The following is a 24,392-nucleotide window of genomic DNA, read 5'->3' on the forward strand; positions in this document are numbered from 1 at the left end:
TAAGGGAGGGCAACATATCATCAGCCAAGGGAGACTTACTAAAAAAACAATCAACTAATCAGGCATTTTGAAAATTTTCAAATTCAGATTTCTTAAAAGTTTTGTTTTAAAAAGATATATAAAATCTATAAAATTTTAAAATTATCCTATAAAATCATTTCAAAATCCTTAAAAATCAAATCTTTCAATTGAGATTTAAATTTAATTCAAACTCAATTGTTATATCTTTGGGAGATATCAAATCGTTGACGAAACAATAAGCTTCGAAAATGAAAAAACCAGGGACAAGAAGCTTCGAAAATGAAAAAACAAAAAATATTTCAGAGAAATGGAAACTCTAATAACAAAAAGTCTCTGGCAAAAATAAATAAATATGATTTCAAAAACAAAATAAAATTAATATTTGTTAAGATGTTAGCTACCGGAAACCAGATGTCTCGAGTACAACTGTTATGAACAATTTGCCACCTCCCATGATGAGCTAAACCTGCACCAACCTTTGCCGTTTACAATTGAGATCCAGTCCACAAGTAACAGCTGTCTACATTACTTATGCTGTCCTCAATATTCTACAAAATATTCTATTTCCATATCTATCAATCCTTCCACTTGTCACTGCTGAAAAGAAGCTTAATTAGCTTAACTGTGCTGCTCAACCTCATCATCTTTTTAACCACATACAAACAAGAAAGTGTAGTAAAATATTCAATGAATCAATAGTTCTTCATTTTATTAAGCATAAATCGTATGCAGATGTACACTATGATTTTTGTTTTCCATTCTTTATGGAATCAGAAGGGCAAAAGATTGCACTTAACAAATATCTCACTAACCCCACATGTACACTCACAAAGATACAAACAAGCCAATCCATATCTTCAATGCAAGGGTTGAAGAATAAACCTTGGCCTGTAAAGATTCTTGCCATGTACAGAGAACACCCAAAACGAGATCTGATTAAAATCCAGAACTCCAATCCTCCTCCTATCTACAACAAACAACAAATCCGTGTTATATACAACACCTTTGTCTTGCTCTCACGCCTCCTCTGTTTCCATGAACAATCCCTTCTTTGGGGAAGCAAACAATGCCACTGATATGTCAGAGAGTTTCTTCCCATTTAGTCGGGACCTGTAAGACCGCAGTTGCTTCGGTGCATTTGGGGCTTCAATTTCATCCAACTCGTTTGTGTCCTCGAAATAAATTGGAGTTCGAAAAGCAGGAGTTTTTCTCGGTGTACTATAGGCGAAGTGGCAGTTTTTAGCAACCACAGTCTGTTGATCCAAACAAAGCAAACCACAATCATTCACTGATCATCAAACCAAGCAAACTAATTAATCACAATTATGTCTAAAACACAGTTCTATTGCACTTACAGATTCTCTGATAACTGTAGATACATGGAAAAGCTGCTTCAAATCATCATGATCAACACGACAGAGAATCCTAACCTGCGAACAGAAATAGAAACAATAATCACTAACTGTTCAATTAGAACTCAGCAAGCAAATTATTGGAGCTAGAGAACTTAGCATAACACTAACCAGAATATCCTGAGGCAGGCTTTCGAGAGCAGATTTCTCAGGCTCTAAACTGCAAAGCCTTTTCAATGGAGTGTTAATAGGCGAATCAAAAAGCATAGAATCTGCACTATTATCAATTAAAACCCTCTTCCTCCCAAAACTTCGGGTGTGTTTCACGAACCCTAATCCAAACCCTTCTTCACCCTCAAATCCAGCACTCTTTGACTTCATTGAATTACACCTCCTTCCCAATGCCATATTCCTCCAGCAAATATTGAAAATCCAAACAACAAATCTTCTTTCCTAAATCTGCACCTAAAAGAAAACGCCCAAAAATCAGCATCAGATTATGCTAATTACTATTAGAAACAGAACCACAATCAAAACAGAATAAAAAAGCACAAAAAAAAACCTTTATGAAAGAAGAAACAGTATTTCTAAAACAGGAGGAGATCGCAAATCTCAGAGAAGGAGACACAAACCTTTATAAACCCTAAATTTGAGAGAGAAAGTGATCCTGTTAAGGTAAAATCCTTTTAAATTGCCGAGAATGAAGATCCAACCGTCTTCAAGTCTTCAAGGTGAGAGGTTTCAGTTTTGGTTTCAATATGTTAAGTGGCGCTTATATAGGAGGGAAAAGATAGTGTTCCACTCTTTTTTAAATTATATAATATATATCAGAAATAATCAATAAAAATAAATAATTTATTTATTTATTAAAAAGAAAAAGGTAAAACTTCTACGCGGTTAACGCCAGAAAATGCTGGAGAATTCCAAATCTTCCCTCGTGTGGGTTAAATTATCTTTTGGCGGTTAAAAAAATAAAATAGTGAGACAGGGGAAAACTAGCCGTTTGAGTTGGACACGTGGAGGAAGCTGAGTGGAATTAGGAAGCAACTTGTGTGCTGCCAGTTCTGATGACGTGGCTACTTGGTCGGTCCAAGTCGGCTGCGTCGGTGTCTTCTCGAACACGTAATGTGTTCATTGTATATTGAGGCCCGGTGCCGTGGGATTTGTCTATAGTGACAGGTGACGTGGGTTTTGGGATGGAAAACGCAGGCATTTTATCTGGACGTGGCAGGAAGAGAGTGGTTAGTGATGTAGGTGAAGCATTGGTTGATATAGTGGATGGTGGGAATCCAAAACGGATGTACACAGGTGAAGAAGAGAGAAGTAGTTGATCGATAGCCAATGGTTCGTTTGACTAAAGATTCCAATACGGCGGCTGACTGTGTTGGTTTGTTAGTTTACGGATTTTACAGGATGCTAATATAAAAGGAGAGTCAACAACACGTCAATACTTATAACTATTTTTAACTTTCATTGGTGGACTAAGAAAAAGGCATGTTTTTTTCACTTTAATTAGCATCCAAAGAAACACACTTTTTTTATTCGGAATCAGTTACAAAGTTGAATACAATTAATAATTTTCTCACATATCACTGTAAAATAAATATTTTTAAATAATTAATTTAAAAACTCAAACTTGAAATTATAATTATTTTAAAATATGATGATTTTTATTTTTTATCAATAAATTAAAAAAAATTATTTTATTTTATTTTAATTTTTTTTTTAAATAAATAAATCAGTTATATATCTTCATCTCCATTGATCACCGGATCATTAGGGTAAATCGATTTATATAATATAAAATTTGATATTAATGTTATAGAGGTAAGCGTAAATAAGTGTATATAAGTAATATTTTTTTATCTTATAATTTTTATTTATTTTATTTTATATATATTAAAAAATATAATTTTTTATTAATTTTTAATTATATTTATTTTAAATATATTAAATTTTATTAAATATAAAAAAATATCTTAAGAGTTTCTTTAGAAATAAAATAAAATTAGATAAAATTATAAGGAGGGAAAACAAACGAAAATGATTGGAAGGAGAAATTTTGTTATATGAATAGTAAAAGACTATATTATCCACTTCATTTTCATATACAATAAAAGTTTTAGAAAATGTTCCTGTCATCCATGTTTATCCATTTAGTTATTGTTGAAGAGAATAAAGATACTCAATGAGAAGGAAAAGTTGTGCAACTCATAAGTTGTAATTTACTTTCTTTTCTTTTTCAATCTTTTCAACAAAAAATTTCATCCTAATATTGATCTAAATTTTTTTTTTTTGAGTTAAGGATTCTGATCTAATTCTATTATATGAGAATGAAATATTTTGAAACAATACAGAATGTACCTTTTAGAGGTAGATATCATATAAACTCTAATTTTTTTCTTTTATTTTTTTATTTTCTCTTTTAAACTCATTTTTTTTATATAGTGTATTTTCGTCTCTATTCAAACTCATTCTTTGTTTAAAAATGAGTTCCTTTCTCCACTCTTAATTAGAGGGTAAATAGATTTAATTTTGATTTCGTTGCAAATTCGATAGATATTAACGAGGAGGACTTTATTTTTTAGCATTATTATGACTTCCTCTATTTTTATTTTTGGTAGGGATGGAGAGTCTTCTTTTATATTTGGCAATTTTATTTTTTTAAGATCGTGCAGGTTTAGAGGGTTCTCCTTTGTATTTGACAATTTTATTTTTTTAAAATCATACATATTTAAAAGGAGAAAATTATAGATCTCTCAAAATACTCCCATTTCTACTTGTATGTCTCGATTCTAGAAAAATATGGATAATGTTTCCTTTAAATAGATATGGCAAGTGGTTCTAGTAGACTTTATAAGCATGGATCTAATCGTAAGAGACATGGTAAAAACTTATTGGTTGTGGTTTTATCTTTACTTTCTTAGTCTTTTATAAATCTGTTCAGCATCTTTCTAATGGCTTTATAACTTTTATTTTCCTTTGTTATGGTATGTTTTATTTATGTGATTGAGATGCTTATTATTATAGTTAGAACCTAGTCTCAATGATATTTCAATAAAGACCAATACGCGTTGTAAATAGATATTTTTAAATTTCAAATTGTCAAATAAAATTTCTAGTTTTAGAGATTTACCCTTCATTTGAATTGTGTCCGGTCAAGTCCTAAAAATTCATACCCTAGAGTTTATAGTTATCATTGCTTGATGTAGGTATTAAAAGCCTTTATGTTATGAGCCTCAAACTCTTTCTCTTAGTATAGACTATTAAATTTTTTACTATTAAATAATTCATATTCGACAAACAAAAAATATCATATAATGAATGTTAACTTAAATCAGAGTTTACAGGGCAAATTTTTAATGAGTAAAAAATAAAAAATAAAAAATAAAAAATTGTTGGCCTAAGACTTATAGCGTCTGTTTCACGCTTTATTTATTTTTTTTCTAATATCTATACATAAAATATCCTATAACTTGACTAAACCAAATCTACTAGTTAAAAGATTATCGAAAATTAGATCATAATATAGTTTGTTATGGATTCATGATTTTTAATATGTTGTGTAATGTGTAGGGTTTCAGTGGGACATATTATTTAATTGATTATTTTTATTATCATCTATGTTTAATTGATTATAATTTTATTTTATAATATTAATTATTTTAAGATTAATAATTATTTTGATAGTAGTTATTGAAAAGTTAAAAAAAAACCCTTTTAAGATTTACTTTAAATTTTTTATTAATTTTAATATTAAAAATTATATATTTTTTTAAAATGAAAATTAGAGATTGAATGTGTAGAATTGAAATTTTTTAAATTTATTTAAATTCTCGTGGGTGCTATTAAAAATTATGTTAAAAGTTATTCTCGAAGTGGACCACACAGTGAGCCCTGGGTTCTCTTTTTCTAGAATGTTGGGTAGTGGGGATTTGGCTTCTAGTGATCTTGAAAAGTATGAAACTTAGAATTAGCTTCACAAATATTTAATTATTAATTCATTAGTAAACCTCATGAAAAAATCAAATAGAATTAATTTTTATGTGTGTTTGAGTTTATATTGCACTGAATTTATTTAAAATTTTTTCTAAATAATGGAAAAAACTTACCTGTCACTATGTATCCAAGCTCATGAAAAAAAAAATAGAACTATGTTTGAATTAATGGCAAATAAGAAAAAGTTGATGTTTATGGATGTAAAAAAAAAATAAATTTAGGAATTTTAAATTGATTTATATTAATTTTTAAAGATTTAATTAAATTATAAAATAATAAGTTTTAATTTTTTTACATCAAAATTATTTATATATATATTGATAACCTCTGGATCTTTCTTAATCCAGGAGTAAGGTTGGGTCCAAAAGAAGGCCACAGGTCCAAAGCCCATCAGATCATACGCTCGAGAGACGGCTCGACTTCACGAGCCTGGGCCGGTAACCCAGGGTGATCCGGATCAGATATGAGCACAAGCCCCATAAGGGAGTTGTAACGATCCGGAAATCCGACCCGTTACCGGCGCTAGGATCCAGATCGGCTTAAGGCCGCCGGGACCCGTAGCAAGCCTACATACCTCCTGTAAACCTGTGGAATCCCATACATAACAACATATACATGATCTGTAAAAATTTTTCTTTTCTCTTATCCAAGCAAAACCTGTGCATGCACAAAATCATTTTTAAACCCCACACTGGAGTACTCATCAAATACTCCAATGGGGTATCATCATCATACATATCAGCTTGGATAATCATGGTCATTAACATCATTACTCATTAAACACTCTGTACATAATGGGGATTCACACACCTCTAGGTCAAGCACTACTATAATCCTCAATACATCATCAAATCATTCATTACATTACATGGTCATAAGTACTCATTACATCATGTTCATGTCCACTACTATCTATTACAACATACATGACTTAACTTCACTCTAGCCGACTTCCTGATCTATCCTGTACCTGCAACTCTGGGGATAAAGGGAGTGGGGTGAGCTACTAGAGCCCAGTGAGCAGAATAATAAAACATCAATTTAAATCATGCTTTCATGTATGCGCCATAACACAAACATTTCACAACAAGGATGAACTTGTCACCATTTAGCCCCTATCTTTCTTACTTATACATGCCGGGGGCGTAGAGCCGTAGCAGGCACACCCGGACTTCCATATTCTGTCATAGTGCCAGGGGCGTAGAGCCGTAGCAGGCACACCTGGACTCACATAGGCTATCATGACATACAAGGGCTAATGGATCATTCAACATTCATCCACATCAACAACAAAGTATGCAATGCGACATATTCGTGAATTCTAATGCAAACAACCTAATATATCTCATGGCATTCATGATGCGTGAATCATGCTAAAACATTTCATTAATTTGCTTTAAAACTTAAAGTTTATTCCACTCACCTCTGGCTAGCTCTGAAGAGACTCTGAAGCAGCTGGCTCACTGCTGGGGGTCTCGGTTCCTCGGGTCCGAACCTACACAGGTGGACTCAAATGAGGGACCAAACATACATGAATCTGACTCTAAAATACTCCCCAAAAACCCCCTAAAACATCATGAAAACATCACATGAAAACATGCAAGAAATGGCTGAACAGGGCACTTTCGGCGGCAGGTTCGGCGGCCGAAAGTCCCTGTGCAGCCGAAAGTCATGCAGGTTCGGCGGCACTTTCGGCGGCCGAACCTCCCAGACAGAGACGAAACTTGAGTTTCGGGGGCAGGCTTCGGCAGCCGAAACTGCCTCCACAAGGGGGTTCGGCGGCCGAAAGTCACTTCGGCGGCCGAACCTGAGTTTCTGCCAAAGGGCAGAAACTTGGCTCCCTTGTGTCCACAGCCTCCAAAACGCCTCAAAACATGCATAAATTTGTTTCTACACATGCATACACATCATACATCACACCTAGGGGTCTCAAACTATAATATACCTCAACTACAACACTTCAAACAACACATTTCCAACATACATTGTTCAAATCACAACATAAACCCATAAACCTAACAACAAGCCTAAACATGCATTCTACCCCATCAACTTGCATAAAACTTTCATAAAACGTAAAAGAAGCATAGATCGAAGCTTACCTCTTGAAGATCGAGAGGAAGAACGACCCTAGCTCGGAAAATGGAGGGATTTAGCTCCAAGACTTCCAAGCTCCAAAACTTATTTCAAAAGCTTAAATCTTCACAACCAAGGGAAAACAAGTGAAGATCTTGAAAGATTTAGAGGAAGAACATCAAAAATGGGTGAGGGGCAGCGGAAAGCTCACCTTGGCCGAAAATGGGGAAAAACTCGCCCGTTTTCGGCTAAGGGACCCTTTTATAGTGGCTGGCCAGACCACGTTCGGGGGCCGAATGTGCCTCCGCATGCATGCCATGTTCGGCGGCCGAACTTGACTTTCGGCGGCCGAACCTGGACTTCCCTCACTCATGCCTTCGGGGGCCTAACGTGCCTCCAAAACGCATGCATGTTCGGCGGCCGAACTTGACTTTCGGCGGCCGAACTTGACTTTCGGCGGCCGAACCTGGGTTTTCCTCCAAAGACTTTTCATGTAAAAACTCATTAAATTTCATACTTAAAATCATTAAAATACATGAAAACATTTTATAAAACCATAGCTTTACCCTTCTAGAGGTTTCCGACATCCGAGGTCCCACCGGACGGTAGGGATTCCGATATCGGAGTCTAGCCGGGTATTACATTCTCCCCCCCTTAAGAACATTCGTCCCCGAATGTTCCTCAACTAACATACAAAGCATGGCATCAATCATAACATACAACATAGCATACAATATATCATACATGCAACACATAGAACAACTAACACTCACCTCAAAACAGATGGGGGTATTGCTGGAGCATGGACTCCCGTGTCTCCCAGGTGCATTCTTCAATATTGTGGTGGTTCCAAAGGACTTTCACCATTGGGATTTCCTTGTTTCTTAACTTTCTGATCTGAGTGTCAAGAATCCGCACTGGCTGCTCTACATAGGTGAGATCCTCTTGGATCTCTACATCAGGCTCACTAAGAACCTTGTTCGGATCTGACACGTACTTCCGTAACAGAGAAACATGGAAAACCGGATGGATTCTCTCAATCGAAGCAGGCAAGTCTAGCTTGTACGACACATTACCGACCCTTTGAAGCACCTCGAAAGGACCGATGTACCGTGGAGCTAACTTACCCTTCTTCCCGAACCGAACCACTCCTTTCATAGGAGACACCTTGAGCAAAACCAAATCCCCCTCCTGAAACTCTAGCTGTCTTCTGCGGATATCTGCATAACTCTTTTGCCGACTAGCAGCAGTCTTGATCCTCTCTCTGATTATGGGTACCACCCTGCTGGTAAGCTCTACTAACTCCGGACCCGCAAGAGTCCTCTCTCCCACTTCCTCCCAGCAGATAGGTGATCTGCACTTCCTCCCATACAAAGCTTCATATGGAGCCATCCCTATGCTAGCATGATAGCTGTTATTGTAGGCAAACTCCACCAAAGGTAGATGCTGCCTCCAAGAACCGCCAAAATCTAGCACACACATTCTGAGCATATCCTCTATTGTCTGGATGGTCCTCTCTGACTGTCCGTCTGTCTGTGGGTGGAAGGCAGTACTGAAGTCTAATCTGGTACCCATAGCGTTCTGCAGACTCCGCCAAAACCTGGAGGTGAACTGGGGCCCTCTATCTGACACTATAGATACCGGGACCCCATGCAGTCTGACAATCTCATCTACGTACACCTGTGCCAACTTGTCCACAGAGTAACCACTCCTGACAGGGATGAAGTGAGCAGATTTGGTGAGTCTGTCCACAATCACCCATATGGAGTCCAATCTGTTGGACGTCGCCGGTAACCCCACTACGAAGTCCATAGCTATATTCTCCCATTTCCACTCTGGAATCGGTAGTGGATTCAACATTCCAGCCGGCTTCTGATGCTCTAGTTTCACCCTCTGACACACATCGCAGGCTGACACGAACAGTGCCACGTCCTTCTTCATAGCTGGCCACCAATACACTCTCTTCAGATCCTGATACATCTTGGTGGCTCCAGGGTGAACACTATACCTGGTATTATGGGCTTCCCCCATAATATCTCCCTTCAGACCAATGTCATCTGGCACACATAATCTGTTCCCGTAGCGGAGGATCCCCTTATCATCAAACTTGAACTCATTACTCTGGCCTGACTGAACCGTTCTGGCTATCCTGACCAACTCTGGGTCCTCATGCTGTTTCTGAGCTACCTGCTCCAGAAACACGGGTGTCACTCTCATCTGAGCCACTAAGGCACCTGTGCCAGACAACTCCAACTGTAATCCCTCACTCATAAGTCTGTGGAACTCCTTCACCACCGGCCTCCTCTCTGCTGAAATGTGGGATAGACTGCCGAGTGATTTCCGGCTTAGGGCGTCTGCCACAACATTCGCCTTACCCGGATGATACTGAATCTTGCAATCATAGTCACTCAACAGCTCTACCCATCTCCTCTGCCTCAAGTTCAGTTCTCTCTGACTCAGGATGTACTGCAGGCTCTTATGATCTGTGAAGATTTCACACTTTACCCCATAAAGGTAATGCCTCCACATCTTGAGTGCAAAGATCACTGCTGCCATCTCTAGGTCATGTGTGGGGTAATTCAGCTCATGCTTCTTCAGCTGCCTAGAAGCATAAGCGATCACCCTCTCATTTTGCATTAGCACACAACCCAGTCCCACACGGGACGCATCACAATATACTGAGAAGTCATCATCACTTTTTGGCAGAGCTAACACTGGTGCTGAAGTCAACCTCCTCTTAAGCTCCTCAAAGCTTTCCTCACACTGATCGGTCCATATGAACTTCTGATTCTTCTTTGTCAATTTGGTCATAGGAGCAGCAATCTTTGAGAAGTCCTGAACGAACCTCCTGTAGTAACCTGCTAAACCCAGAAAACTCTTGATCTCGGTCACTGTGGTGGGTCTAGGCCAGTTAGCTACAGCCTCTACCTTCTTGGGGTCTACTTCAATACCCTGTTCTGACACAATGTGCCCCAAGAATGAAATGCTCCTAAGCCAAAACTCACACTTGGAGAACTTGGCATACAAGCCATGCTCCCTCAAGGTCTACAAAACTGTCCTCAGGTGATGGGCATGCTCCTCTGCATTTCTGGAATACACTAAGATATCATCTATGAAGACAATAACGAAGTGATCCAGATACTGACTGAATACTCTGTTCATGAGGTCCATGAATGCTGCAGGGGCGTTGGTCAACCCAAACGGCATCACAAGGAACTCATAGTGCCCATACCTGGTCCTGAAAGCTGTCTTCGGTACATCTTCATTCCTTATCCTCAACTGATGGTACCCTGATCTCAGATCTATTTTGGAGAAACAACCTGCTCCTGCTAGCTGGTCGAATAGATCGTCGATCCTCGGCAAAGGGTACTTGTTCTTGGTAGTGACCTTGTTCAACTGTCTGTAGTCGATACAAAGTCTGAGGGATCCATCCTTCTTCCTCACAAACAAAACCGGAGCACCCCAAGGTGAAGTACTCGGTCGGATGAAACCCTTATCTACCAGCTCTTGCAACTGTTCCTTCAGTTCTTTCAATTCAGCTGGTGCCATCCTGTAGCGAGGGATAGAGATAGGCCTAGTTCCAGGCATCAGCTCTATTTCAAACTCTATCTCCCTTGCAGGTGGTAGTCCTGGAAGCTTGTCTGGGAAAACATCTAAGAACTCACTCACCACAGGCACTGAGGCGGGCTCTCTGACATGACTATCTAACTCCCTCACATGAGCTAGAAACCCCTGACATCCCCTCCTAAGCAACCTACGAGCCTGAAGAGCTGAGATCAGACCTCTAGGTGTACCCCTCTTGTCTCCTCTGAAGACGACCTCTGACCCATCCTGATCTCTGAATCTGACTACCTTGTCTCTACAGTCCAAGGTAGCACCATGGGTCGATAACCAATCCATCCCTAGAATGACGTCAAAATCTGTCAAATCTAGAACCACGAGGTCGGCGGAAAGGCATCTTCCCTCTATGAAAACTGGACTACATTGGCAGACTGCCTCTGCCACTGACGGGTCACACTTGGGTCCACTGACCCATAGGGGACACTCTAACCCAGAGACCATCAATCCTACCCTCTCCACGACTCTCGGAGCAATAAAAGAATGAGATGCACCCGGGTCCATTAAGGCATACACATCAGAACAACCAATGATGAGATTACCTGCCACCACAGTGTTGGATGTGTTGGCCTCCTGCTGAGTCATAGTGAAGATCCGTGCCGGAGCTGATGGACCTTCACCTCTGTATCCTGCTGATGAAGAGGCTGACCCTCTCCCTCTGCCTCTGCCACTGGCCTGTGTTGCGGCTGGAGCTACTGGCTGCACCACACTGCCGGAGGCTGTCTGCTGAGACGGTGCTGCAAAAGCTGCTCTAGGACAATCCCGAGCCAAATGACCCGCCTGTCCACATCTGAAACATGTGTTTGTCCCCGCCAGACATACTCCCTTGTGTGGTCTCCCACATCTCATACATGCTGTAACCTCTGCGCCAGAGCTTGAGCCACTGCCTAAACCCAGACCTGACTTGATCTTGTTCCAGAACTTATTCTTCTTAGATTTTCTGTGGCCTCTGTCCCACTTCTTACTGCCTGCAACTGCTGCACTCAGAGAAGAAGAGTCTAACCTTTCCCCACCTGGGGTCTTGGAACCAGAAGACTGTGCCACTGACTGTTTTACCTTCCCCTCAACGATAGCACTAGCCTCCATTCTCCTAGCCATATCCACTATGGCATGGAAACTCTCCCTCTCTGCTGACTGTATCAAAGAGGAATACCTGGAGTGCAGCCTCATAATATATCTCCTTGACTTCTTTTGATCTGTGTCCAAATTCTGCCCAGCATATGGCAACAACTCCAGGAACTTGTCTGTGTACTCCTCCACACTCATCTGTTCAGTCTGCCTCAACTGTTCGAATTCTATCATCTTCTGCTCTCTAGAGCTCTCAGGGAAAGCCCATCCTGCAAACTCATTTGCGAACTCCTCCCAGGACATACTGTCCGCTCTCGGGTCCACATAGTTCTTAAACCAACCACGTGCCTTCTTGCACTCCAGTGTGAACCCAGCCATCTGAATGGCTCTACTGTCATCAGCCCCTATCTCATCTGTAATAGTCTTGACCCTGCTCAGATACTCAAATGGGTCATCGCCTGCTCTGTACTGAGGAGCACCCAACTTCATGTAATCGGTCATCTTGACCTTGCTCCCTCCAGATGAGGTAGGTTTGGGTACTTGTGTTTCCGGGACAGTAGGTACTGGTGGTGGTGGAGGTGCAACATCCCCTGGGGTAGGGTTTGCTGTACTGGTATAGGGAGGTGGAGGTGGGTACATGGGGTACTGAGAGTATGGTGGGTAGTAAGGTGGGTATGGCATATGTGGAGGATAAGGGCTAAAACTGGGGTAATCCGATGTACCTCCCATCGAATACCCTGGATGGTGTGAATAGGGTGGGTAGTGATGTGGCTGGACATAACTCGAGGCCTGAGTGCCTCCTTCTGATTCTCCCATGCCCTCTTCCGGCATGCTCACACCGAGACTGCCATCCCTCCTCTGATCTACTTCCATATCCTCAGACATTCCTCCCTGCACTGTTCCCCTTGCTGATCTGCTTCTACCCAGATCCAAAGACCTTCTAGGGTCTCTAGCTACTCTGTCTCTGTTGGACCTACTGGACATTGCCCTAGGCAATGCTGGAGGACGGGCATCAGCGCCCTCGTCCTGAGGTGGCACTCCAGTCAATCGTGCAGATCGACGAGTTCCTCTCATTCTATCTTCTGAAAAACAGCACATAGTATAAGCAATCATTAGCATCATATGGTTCATGTGGAAACACATGAACCCTCATCACATACATAGCATCACATCATAGCATTTATGCACATGCATATCATCATGGCATATCATATCATCATATAGACAGGACTTTACATCCTATCCTAGTGGACATGATTTTCCTAGTGTGCTTGACCTTCTAGAACATCTATGAGCCCGACACTCTGGGTCCGACCATATGAACCTAGGGCTCTGATACCACTCTGTAACGACCCGGAAATCCGACCCGTTGCCGGCGCTAGGATCCAGATCGGCTTAAGGCCGCCGGGACCCGTAGCAAGCCTACATACCTCCTGTAAACCTGTGGAATCCCATACATAACAACATATACATGATCTGTAAAAATTTTTCTTTTCTCTTATCCAAGCAAAACCTGTGCATGCACAAAATCATACATAAACCCCACACTGGAGTACTCATCAAATACTCCAATGGGGTATCATCATCATACATATCAGCTTGGATAATCATGGTCATTAACATCATTACTCATTAAACACTTTGTACATAATGGGGATTCACACACCTCTAGGTCAAGCACTACTATAATCCTCAATACATCATCAAATCATTCATTACATTACATGGTCATAAGTACTCATTACATCATGTTCATGTCCACTACTATCTATTACAACATACATGACTTAACTTCACTCTAGCCGACTTCCTGATCTATCCTGTACCTGCAACTCTGGGGATAAAGGGAGTGGGGTGAGCTACTAGAGCCCAGTGAGCAGAATAATAAAACATCAATTTAAATCATGCTTTCATGTATGCGCCATAACACAAACATTTCACAACAAGGATGAACTTGTCACCATTTAGCCCCTATCTTTCTTACTTATACATGCCGGGGGCGTAGAGCCGTAGCAGGCACACCCGGACTTCCATATTCTGTCATAGTGCCAGGGGCGTAGAGCCGTAGCAGGCACACCTGGACTCACATAGGCTATCATGACATACAAGGGCTAATGGATCATTCAACATTCATCCACATCAACAATAAAGTATGCAATGCGACATATTCGTGAATTCTAATGCAAACAACCTAATATATCTCATGGCATTCATGATGCGTGAATCATGCTAAAACATTTCATTAATTTGCTTTAAAACTTAAAGTTTATTCCACTCACCTCTGGCTAGCTCTGAAGAGACTCTGAAGCAGCTGGCTCACTGCTGGGGGTCTCGGTTCCTCGGGTCCGAACCTACACAGGTGGACTCAAATGAGGGACCAAACATACATGAATCTGACTCTAAAATACTCCCCAAAAACTCCCTAAAACATCCTGAAAACATCACATGAAAACATGCAAGAAATGGCTGAACAGGGCACTTTCGGCGGCAGGTTCGGCGGCCGAAAGTCCCTGTGCAGCCGAAAGTCATGCAGGTTCGGCGGCACTTTCGGCGGCCGAACCTCCCAGACAGAGACGAAACTTGAGTTTCGGTGGCAGGCTTCGGCAGCCGAAACTGCCTCCACAAGGGGGTTCGGCGGCCGAAAGTCACTTCGGCGGCCGAACCTGAGTTTCTGCCGAAGGGCAGAAACTTGGCTCCCTTGTGTCCACAGCCTCCAAAACGCCTCAAAACATGCATAAACTTGTTTCTACACATGCATACACATCATACATCACACCTAGGGGTCTCAAACTATAATATACCTCAACTACAACACTTCAAACAACACATTTCCAACATACATTGTTCAAATCACAACATAAACCCATAAACCTAACAACAAGCCTAAACATGCATTCTACCCCATCAACTTGCATAAAACTTTCATAAAACGTAAAAGAAGCATAGATCGAAGCTTACCTCTTGAAGATCGAGAGGAAGAACGACCCTAGCTCGGAAAATGGAGGGATTTAGCTCCAAGACTTCCAAGCTCCAAAACTTGTTTCAAAAGCTTAAATCTTCACAACCAAGGGAAAACAAGTGAAGATTTTGAAAGATTTAGAGGAAGAACGTCAAAAATGGGTGAGGGGCAGCGGAAAGCTCACCTTGGCCGAAAATGGGGAAAAACTCGCCCGTTTTCGGCTAAGGGACCCTTTTATAGTGGCTGGCCAGACCACGTTCGGGGGCCGAATGTGCCTCCCATGCATGCCATGTTCGGCGGCCGAACTTGACTTTCGGCGGCCGAACCTGGACTTCCCTCACTCATGCTTTCGGGGGCCTAACGTGCCTCCAAAACGCATGCATGTTCGGCGGCCGAACTTGACTTTCGGCGGCCGAACCTGGGTTTTCCTCCAAAGACTTTTCATGTAAAAACTCATTAAATTTCATACTTAAAATCATTAAAATACATGAAAACATTTTATAAAACCATAGCTTTACCCTTCTAGAGGTTTCCGACATCCGAGGTCCCACCGGACGGTAGGGATTCCGATATCGGAGTCTAGCCAGGTATTACAGGAGTAGACCCAATCACTCACCAGCCCTACCCGCATGAGCTCTGGAGAGCATTAAATGGCCGTTACGCATGGAGCAGGGGCCTGACACAACCGTACGTATGAGCCTGAGTGAAAAAGACAGGAAAGCACTATATACTGGAGGGTCTTCTCCTTCAAGTAATGGACTCTCTCTCCGGCTCCTTCTTCCTTAACTCCATTTTTATTTTCTCTCTGCAACTCTGACTTATCCACACTACTCTAGCTCATAAATCTGACTTGAGCGTCGGAGGGTCTCCACCGGGGCATCCCCGGTGGGCCCCTGACCCCCTTTTCCCTTATTTTGCAGGTCCTTTCCTCAAAGAGAATATGGAGAGACCCATTTGACAGACCCATCCGCTGTAACCCAAAAAGGAATCAAATCCATATAACAGGGGACGAGGGAGAACCAGATTTATCGAATATGAAGTCCAAGGAGATTTAGAGTTATCAAATGGCGCCGTCTGTGGGAAACGAAAGAGATTTTTACTATCTCTAAAGTTTTCAAATCCACCCATTGAGATCCACATAAAGAGTGAAAAATTGGGAATCTGCTGCTTTGGATTCATGATAACAGTGACTTCAGGCCTGGTGAACGCCATCGAGTTAGCCGGCGCGGGAAGGTGACGATCCAATGTCGCGTCCAGTCATGGGTGTCCCCGGCGAAGCCCGAAACCGTGCGTTGTAACAGCAGAGAAAGCTCGGTCATCTCAAGGATGGGGAAGACAACTGCAGGAGATCACGGGGTCTCTTGGATGCCTTCGACTTCGTATGCGTCGGCAACGGAAAGGAAAGCCGGCAAAGCACAAAGGTTGTCCTGTCATCGGCAATCCGGGTTGGCGACGCCAGCGGGTCGGCTATGCATGCACTTGGAGTGCGGCTGCTGCCTGGGATCGCTGAAGTTGAGCGAGTCGCCGAAGTCCAGCGAGTCGTGCACGAGATTGTTAAGGTTGAGAGGGCTCTCCCGTGAATGAAGACCCGATGGCCACGCAGATCTGTATCTACTTAGGAAGAAGGAAAGAGGTAGGAGGAAAAGCTCAGGCAAGTTGATAGAGCAAATTTGGAAAGAACAACTTCAACAAATCAATAAGAAATTCTCAGTAAATATCATGAACTCGGCTGGACATTGAACCACATGAATAAATCAGCTCATGCTTAACAGTCGACGGACTCAAGCTTAAGACCGAAATCGTGAAGTCGGATAGATGTACACCTGAAGACGAAGTCATGTTCGAGGTCGATCCTGCATTCCTGGTCGGAATAGCAAGACAGAAAGGCTTGGAAAATCCAACGACCACAGCATAAGATCACTCGTTGAGGTCGGATCCGTGCTCGAGCTTAGATCTGTGATCAAGGTCCGAACTTGGTGCGTCGTCCAACTTGAAGACGAGGTCGGTGAGGTTACGAGGTCGACAATCCTTCAACCTCTTATTGAACAAACCTGCTCTAGTACCAGGACGCTTGATCGAGGCATCGAGGAATCTGTATAGTTAAGACCGTAAGTCGGAAAATCAAGAGCTCAACAGGTCGGTCAGGGTATCAGGTCGGCAAGCCTTCAACCAGAACGACAAGCATTCAAAATTGATTTGTACAAGCCGACGATGCTACCCGATCGGCAGATCTCAAGAGAAGGCTAAACAGGTGACGTGGGTTCGTAACCCAAGGGGGTAGGTCCAAAAGGGAGGCCTGCTCAAGCGATTTCTGCAAAGTAAGCGGCGTCAACGCCCGGCCAGCCTATAACTCCTCCACAAATTCATGCACACAATTGATTTAGTGGAGCGGCGAGCGGATCGGAGAAATTTCTGGTACGACTGGGAGTTTGAATCAAGGTATTCAAGCGCTCGTACAGTGGAGGATTCCGCGTGAGGCTGGCTTCACAGAGCAGCGGTTACTTGGGTCTACACAATCAAATGGGAAACTTTAGACCACCAGATCTTAAGAATGGCCTCCATGATGAATTGGGTCTTTTGAATAATTAAAAATCCATTGATCAGATACCATGTAAGCGGATCGGCGTGAACCCGCACACCATGGATTAGCGTGAATCCGCACTCACTTGATTTTCGAGAACCTGCACTAATTTGAAGTGCTGCTCGCCATATTTTGGATAATCATACCAATTAATATTGAAATAAGGTACACATAGCTTGCCACGTGACATTAGCATAATTACTGTTTGAAAAATTTACAAGCCCTTAATTATTTATCTTAAGTACTCATGACATATATGTATGCTCTAGTTACCCGAATCGTATTTTGCTGTGTATATTTATTATCTTGCTTCAGAAATTCAAGAATGCTTTAATTATTGACAATTATCTTTAATTAATTAAACATCATAAAAAACAAATGATTTTATAAATTGATTAAAAGGCATGCTTCGCATGTAAATAGTAAGACTAAGTTTAATATACCTCTATGAGTTCAGATATCTTGATAATTGCTCATATTTTATAGATTGAAAAATTCTGGAGAAATTTACACATGCAAATATTATTTATTGAACTTTTGAATGGCATGAGCTAATATCGTTGGTTAGAGCTAATATTTACGTTCATTTGAAACATGAAACTAAATGACACGTGCGACATATTATTGGTGAATATTATTGAATTAACAACGAGCATTCTCGTTATATACGCTCTGTGCAAGCTCTTATTTTGCAGAAAAATCATGAATCTTTCAGAAGACCTCCTTGAGACATAGAGATCTCCAGGAGGTAGAAGACCGGGATCCCCAAGATCTCCCGGATGAAGACCGGGATCCCCAAGATCTTCCGGATGAAGACTGGGATCCCCAAGATCTCCCAGAAAAACAAAGAAGACCGGGATCCCCAAGATCTCCCGGGAAAACAAAGAAGACCGGGATCCCCAAGATCTCCCGGAAAAACAAAGAAGACCGGGATCCCCTAGAACTCCGGGGAAAACAAAATAAAAACGGCCGATGAGGATCTTAAAAGACCTCTCGGAGCACGAAGACCGGGATCCCCTAGAACTCCCGGAAAAACAAAGAAGACCGGGATCCCCTAGAACTCCCGGGAAAACAAAATAAAAATGGCCGGCGAAGATCTCCAAGATCTCCCGGAGCAACAAAGACCGGGATCCCCAAGATCTCCCGGGAAAACAAAGACCTCAGTCAGGTCCTAGCAAAAGAAGACCTCACTGAGCCAAAGAAGACCTCAGTGAGGTCCTGGCAAAAGAAAACCTCAATGAGGTCCTGGCAAAAGAAGACCTCAATGAGGTCCAAGCAAAAGAAGACCTCACTGAGGTCCTGACAAGAGAAGACCTCAATGAAGTCCTGGCAAGAGAAGACCTCAATGAGGTCCTGGCAAAAGAAGACCTCAATGAGGTCCTGACAAAAGAAGACCTCAATGAGGTCCAGGCAAAAGAAGACCTCACTGAGAAGACCTCAATGAGGTCCTAGCATGAGAAGACCTCAATGAGGTCCTGGCAAAAGAAGACCTCAATGAGGTCCAAGCAAAAGAAGACCTCACTGAGAAGACCTCAATGAGGTCCTGACAAAAGAAGACCTCACTGAGGTCATGGCATGAGAAGACCTCAATGAGGTCCTGGCAAAAGAAGACCTCAATGAGGTCCAAGCAAAAGAAGACCTCACTGAGGTCCTGACAAGAGAAGACCTCAATGAGGTCCTGGCAAAAGAAGACCTCAATGAGGTCCTGGCAAAAGAAGACCTCAATGAGGTCCAGGCAAAAGAAGACCTCACTGAGAAGACCTCAATGAGGTCCTGACAAGAGAAGACCTCAATGAGGTCCTGGCAAAAGAAGACCTCAATGAGGTCCTGGCAAAAGAAGACCTCAATGAGGTCCAGGCAAAAGAAGACCTCACTGAGAAGACCTCAATGAGGTCCTGGCATGAGAAGACCTCACTGAGGTCCTGGCATGAGAAGACCTCAATGAGGTCCTGGCATGAGAAGACCTCAATGAGGTCCAAGTAAAAGAAGACCTCACTGAGGTCCTGACAAGAGAAGACCTCAATGAGGTCCTGGAAAAAGAAGACCTCAATGAGGTCCTGGCAAAAGAAGACCTCAATGAGGTCCAGGCAAAAGAAGACCTCACTGAGAAGACCTCAATGAGGTCCTGGCAAAAGAAGACCTCAATGAGGTCCAAGCAAAAAAAGACCTCACTGAGAAGACCTCAATGAGGTCCTGACAAAAGAAGACTTCACTGAGGTGCTGGCATGAGAAGACCTCAATGAGGTCCTGGCAAAAGAAGACCTCAATGAGGTCCAAGCAAAAGAAGACCTCACTGAGGTCCTGGCATGAGAAGACCTCAATGAGGTCCTGGCATGAGAAGACCTCAATGAGGTCCTGGCAAAAGAAGACCTCAATGAGGCAGAAGACCTCAATGAGGCAGAAGACCTCAATGAGTCAGAAGACCTCACTGAGGCAGAAGACCTCAATGAGGCAGAAGACCTCAATGAGGCAAAAGACCTCACTGAGGCAGAAGACCTCACTGTGGCAGAAGACCTCAATGAGGCAGAAGACCTCACTGAGGCAGAAGACCTCACTGAGGCAGAAGACCTCACTGAGGCAGAAGACCTCACTGAGGCAGAAGACCTCACGGAGGCAGAAGACCTCCACGAGGCAGAAGACCTGCACGAGGCAGAAGACCTCACTGAGGCAGAAGACCTCACTGAGGCAGAAGACCTCACTGAGGCAGAAGACCTCAATAAGGCATAAGACCTCACTGAGAGGTAGAAGACCTCAATGAGGCAGAAGACCTCAATGAGGCAGAAGACCTCAATGAGGCAGAAGACCTCACTGAGGCAGAAGACCTCAATGAGGCAGAAGACCTCACTGAGGCAAAAGACCTCAATGAGGCAGAAAACCTCACTGAGAGGTAGAAGACCTCAATGAGGCAGAAGACCTCACTGAGGCAGAAGACCTCAATGAGGCAGAAGACCTCACTGAGGCAGAAGACCTCAATGAGGCAGAAGACCTCACTGAGAGGTAGAAGACCTCACTGAGGCAGAAGACCTCAATGAGGCAGAAGACCTCACTGAGAGGTAGAAGACCTCAATGAGGCAGAAGACCTCACTGAGGCAGAAGACCTCACTGAGAGGTAGAAGACCTCATTGAGAGGTAGAAGACCTCACTGAGGTAGAAGACCTCACTGAGGTAGAAGACTGGCGAAGATCTCAAAGATCTCCCGGAGCAAAAATGGCCGGAATCCCCAAGATCATCCGGTGCTACAAGCAAAAACAACTCATAAGAACATAGTTCTGATCTCACATAAAAGATTGGGGCACGAGACCATAAATGAAAAAGCTAAACTCCGACCTCCCAAAGGAGCTCGAATCATCAGGTAGAGAGACTTTGATCTCACACAACAGCCAAAAGTGTCAAAACACCATGACGATCTCAAGAAAATGAGCTCGGTACTGGTAAACACAATAGGCAGCTCGAATAAGGCTCAACAAGAGAGCAAGAAATTAAGTCCGACTTTACAAAAGAGCTCGGGGCACCAACGTGAAGAAAGTGAAATTCCGAACTTCGGAGCTCGCGATATAGACACCATTACAGGCTATAGGCACAAAAGCCTAAACGAAAAGCAAAGAACCGAGCTCCCAGCTCGGATGAACTCGCAACAGGAAAACACTCAAGTAGAATAAAGCTAAATACAGAAGAAATAACAGAGAACCGAGCTCCCTCTACGAAAAGGCCCACAAAGGCAGGAACGCATAAAAGGATAAACGAAGGCGAAGGACCATGCTCACAGCTCGGATTAACTCACAATAAACAGACGTTCAGCAAGAATAACCCAGGAAGAGGAAAACAACAAAAGAACGAGTACTCTATCCCAGTGGAGCTCACAGCTCAAACCACACCGACTACCAGAAGGTTATCTCAAGAGGAAGAAGGTATTATATTCCTAAGCTCGCAACAATGACGAGATTGTGAGCCAAAAACAGAAAGACCCTCATGAAAATAAGAGAAACTCGCAAGTCAGAAGCTTAACCAGACTCCGAGCTCTTAGTTCGAGTCGGTTCGACCAGCAGAGTCCCAGTAGTGCCGGCCTAGGTCCATCAAATAAGTAAAGTTGACAAAACTAGAAGACACCGTGAGTAGAAAATAATGATGAGGCACAGGCCGAGGTGAAATATCATTCATCATCAAATACACATCTCCAGATCACCATACATTTAAACACCAAGGTAAAGGGATAAAGAAATAAGGCAAGTAAAGGACGTTTTGACAAGAGCCGTTCTCGAGCTGCACGGTCATTAGTGGAGCCTAAGTATTTACCCCCTCACCAATCATGGAATAACTGCTGAGGAGGTAAAGGGGCAATTGATAACCTCTAGATCTTTCCTAGCCCAGGAGTAAGGTTGGGTCCAAAAGAAGGCCACAGGTCCAAAGCCCATCAGATCATACGCTCGAGAGGGGGCTCGACTTCACGAGCCTGGGCCGGCAACCTAGGGTGATCCGGATCAGATATGAGCACAAGCCCCATAAGGGAGTAGGCCCAATCACTCACCAGCCCTACCAGCATGAGCTCTGGAGAGCATTAAATGGTCGTTACGCATGGAGCAGGGGCCTGACACAACCGTACGTACGGGCCTGAGTGAAAAAGACAGGAAAGCACTATATACTGGAGGGTCTTCTCCTTCAAGTAATGGACTCTCTCTCCGGCTCCTTCTTCCTTAACTCCATTTTTATTTTCTCTCTGCAACTCTGGCTTATCCATACTACTCTAGCTCATAAATCTGACTTGAGCGTCGGAGGGTCTCCACCGGGGCATCCCCGGTGGGCCCCTGACCCCCTTTTCCCTTATTTTGCAGGTCCTTTCCTCAAAGAGAACATGGAGAGACCCATTTGACAGACCCATCCGCTGTAGCCCAAAAAGGAATCAAATCCATATAACAGGGGACGAGGGAGAACCGGATCTATCGAATATGGAGTCCAAGGAGATTTAGAGTTGATGATTTGAGATCCAATAGAATAGGGTTTTACAAGGGTTTTTGTATTAAAGAATAAAACTTAAACATTCTGAGGAGGGGACTCCCCTTTTATCCATTTCGTCTTGCTTGCTGGTGACGTGTAAAGGTCTCTCCAGGATTGGGCCACGCGTCTCTGCCATACAGATTCGGGCGTACGAGGGTATCAGGCGCCTGCCCCATGCGTAACGGCCTCTGATTCTCCCTGTGCGTACGTTTGGACGGATTTGCCAGGCTGTCTGGTGAGTATCATTCTGGATACTGGGTCGGGCCGAGAGTTGGGCTAGAGAGGAAAGGGCCTGTTTAGCGCGGACTGAATCCATCTGGATGAGGAGGGTTGGTCAAGCCCGGCCTTGGAAGTTAGATGAACCGGACCTGCTTTGGGTGCCAAGTACGTGGGCCTTTACCTTGTGGGCTTTAGGTTGTGGTCGAGGCCCTGGACCGGGACGAAGGAATCCAGCGGTCATCAATTGCCCCTTCACCTTCTCGGTAGTTATTGCTCTGACTGCCGAGGGGGTGAATATCGAGAACCATTATGACCGCGTCTGTTCGCGTACAGATGCCTTCATAACCCCCTTTCATCTTTTTGTTATTCCTCATTTCTTGAATTCTATCTGCCTCTTTCCCTTTCTGGCCTTTCCTTACCTCTCAGATACTCTGCTCTTCTTTACTTTCTTGTCATTATTGCCTGGACGCGCTTCTTTTTCCTTTTCCATGAATATCTTGTAAAGATCCTGACATTGTGGTCTTAGAGTCTAGAGTTACTTTGCGCTAAGACTTCAGATTTCGAGTATATATTAGTGTGGACTCTTCTTCACTTCCAGGCCCTTTGTCGGAGAAAAGGAGTTTTTCCTTCCAGCGAGATTCTCCTGTTTTTTTCCGCAAAGGATGTATTTGACGTTGTCTTCACACAGATTAAGGTGAGCCGGAGGCTTCATTGCTTTGCTGCCCCAGGGATTTGCTTTAACCTTGCTTTATTTTGACAAAAATTTATCCTGACTTCTCTGTTTGGAACTGTTTGCAGTACCTGAGATAGAGATGGATCAGTAAAAAACTCTTGAAAATCTGATATTACCTCGAGGGAGTCTGAATGTTGCTTCTGAGGTCCTTCTAGCAGGGCGGTTGGCCGGTGGAGTCATTCGGCAGGTCGTTGAAACTGTTTTACCCAGATCGTCTGGCTGGCCTCCTCCTTTGGTTGTTGTTCGGGCTCCAAAGAGGCTATGGGCTGCTGGGAGGTATGTTTTGACTTTATCTTCCTTTGAGAAGGAAATTTCCCCGACGTCCAGGTTGTCTTCTTTTGATATAAATGGAAGTGGCGAAAATGATCAATTTATTACTCCCTTTGGTGTGAAGTACCTGTATTATGAAAGGCTGAGATCTGCTGCACTCAGTCAAGCTTCCGACGATACCTCTGAACATCTGCTCTGTGATCTTCTTGAGGTCGTAACTCGAAGACTTATGTTTTTCATGCGTGACGTTCGAACAACATATAATATCTGAGCTTGTTCGAATGTACCGTGCATCACACTCGGGCAACCGAATGCTTGTCCAAAGGGGGACAGTGAGAAATGCTTATGGGAATCAACTTATTCAATTCTCCTATAATAACGAAGCAGGGTCGGCCGACCTACCGAGCTCGTTTTCCGTATTCAACAGTTCCTCTGTATCGAAAACTAGGATAATGATAGGTGATAGTGATGTAAATGTAGACGATGTATCTGGTCATGTAAATC

The 24,392-nt window shown here is 43.0% G+C and overlaps 1 protein-coding gene across 2 annotated transcripts; it reads right to left on the reverse strand.

Moving 5' to 3' along the window:
* Positions 1–704: 704 nt before the first annotated feature.
* Positions 705–2,165, reverse strand: LOC110603111 (F-box protein At1g61340). Of its 2 annotated transcripts, none has more exons than XM_021740790.2 (4): positions 2,006–2,165; positions 1,545–1,838; positions 1,377–1,451; positions 705–1,274 (listed from the first exon to the last, which is right to left on the reverse strand). In XM_021740790.2, exons 2-4 carry the CDS (start codon positions 1,779–1,781, stop codon positions 1,038–1,040), a joined length of 549 nt encoding a protein of 182 aa, XP_021596482.1. In that variant the 5' UTR covers positions 1,782–1,838; positions 2,006–2,165; the 3' UTR covers positions 705–1,037. The 2 variants fall into 2 exon arrangements, with proteins under 2 accessions (XP_021596482.1, XP_021596483.1); XM_021740791.2 differs by having other exon boundaries at positions 1,545–1,832; positions 2,006–2,160.
* Between the last annotated feature and the right edge of the window lie 22,227 nt (positions 2,166–24,392).

The sequence above is a fragment of the Manihot esculenta genome, chromosome 16, assembly GCF_001659605.2.
Source record: "Manihot esculenta cultivar AM560-2 chromosome 16, M.esculenta_v8, whole genome shotgun sequence".
In the NCBI taxonomy this organism is placed as follows: Eukaryota; Viridiplantae; Streptophyta; class Magnoliopsida; order Malpighiales; family Euphorbiaceae; genus Manihot; species Manihot esculenta.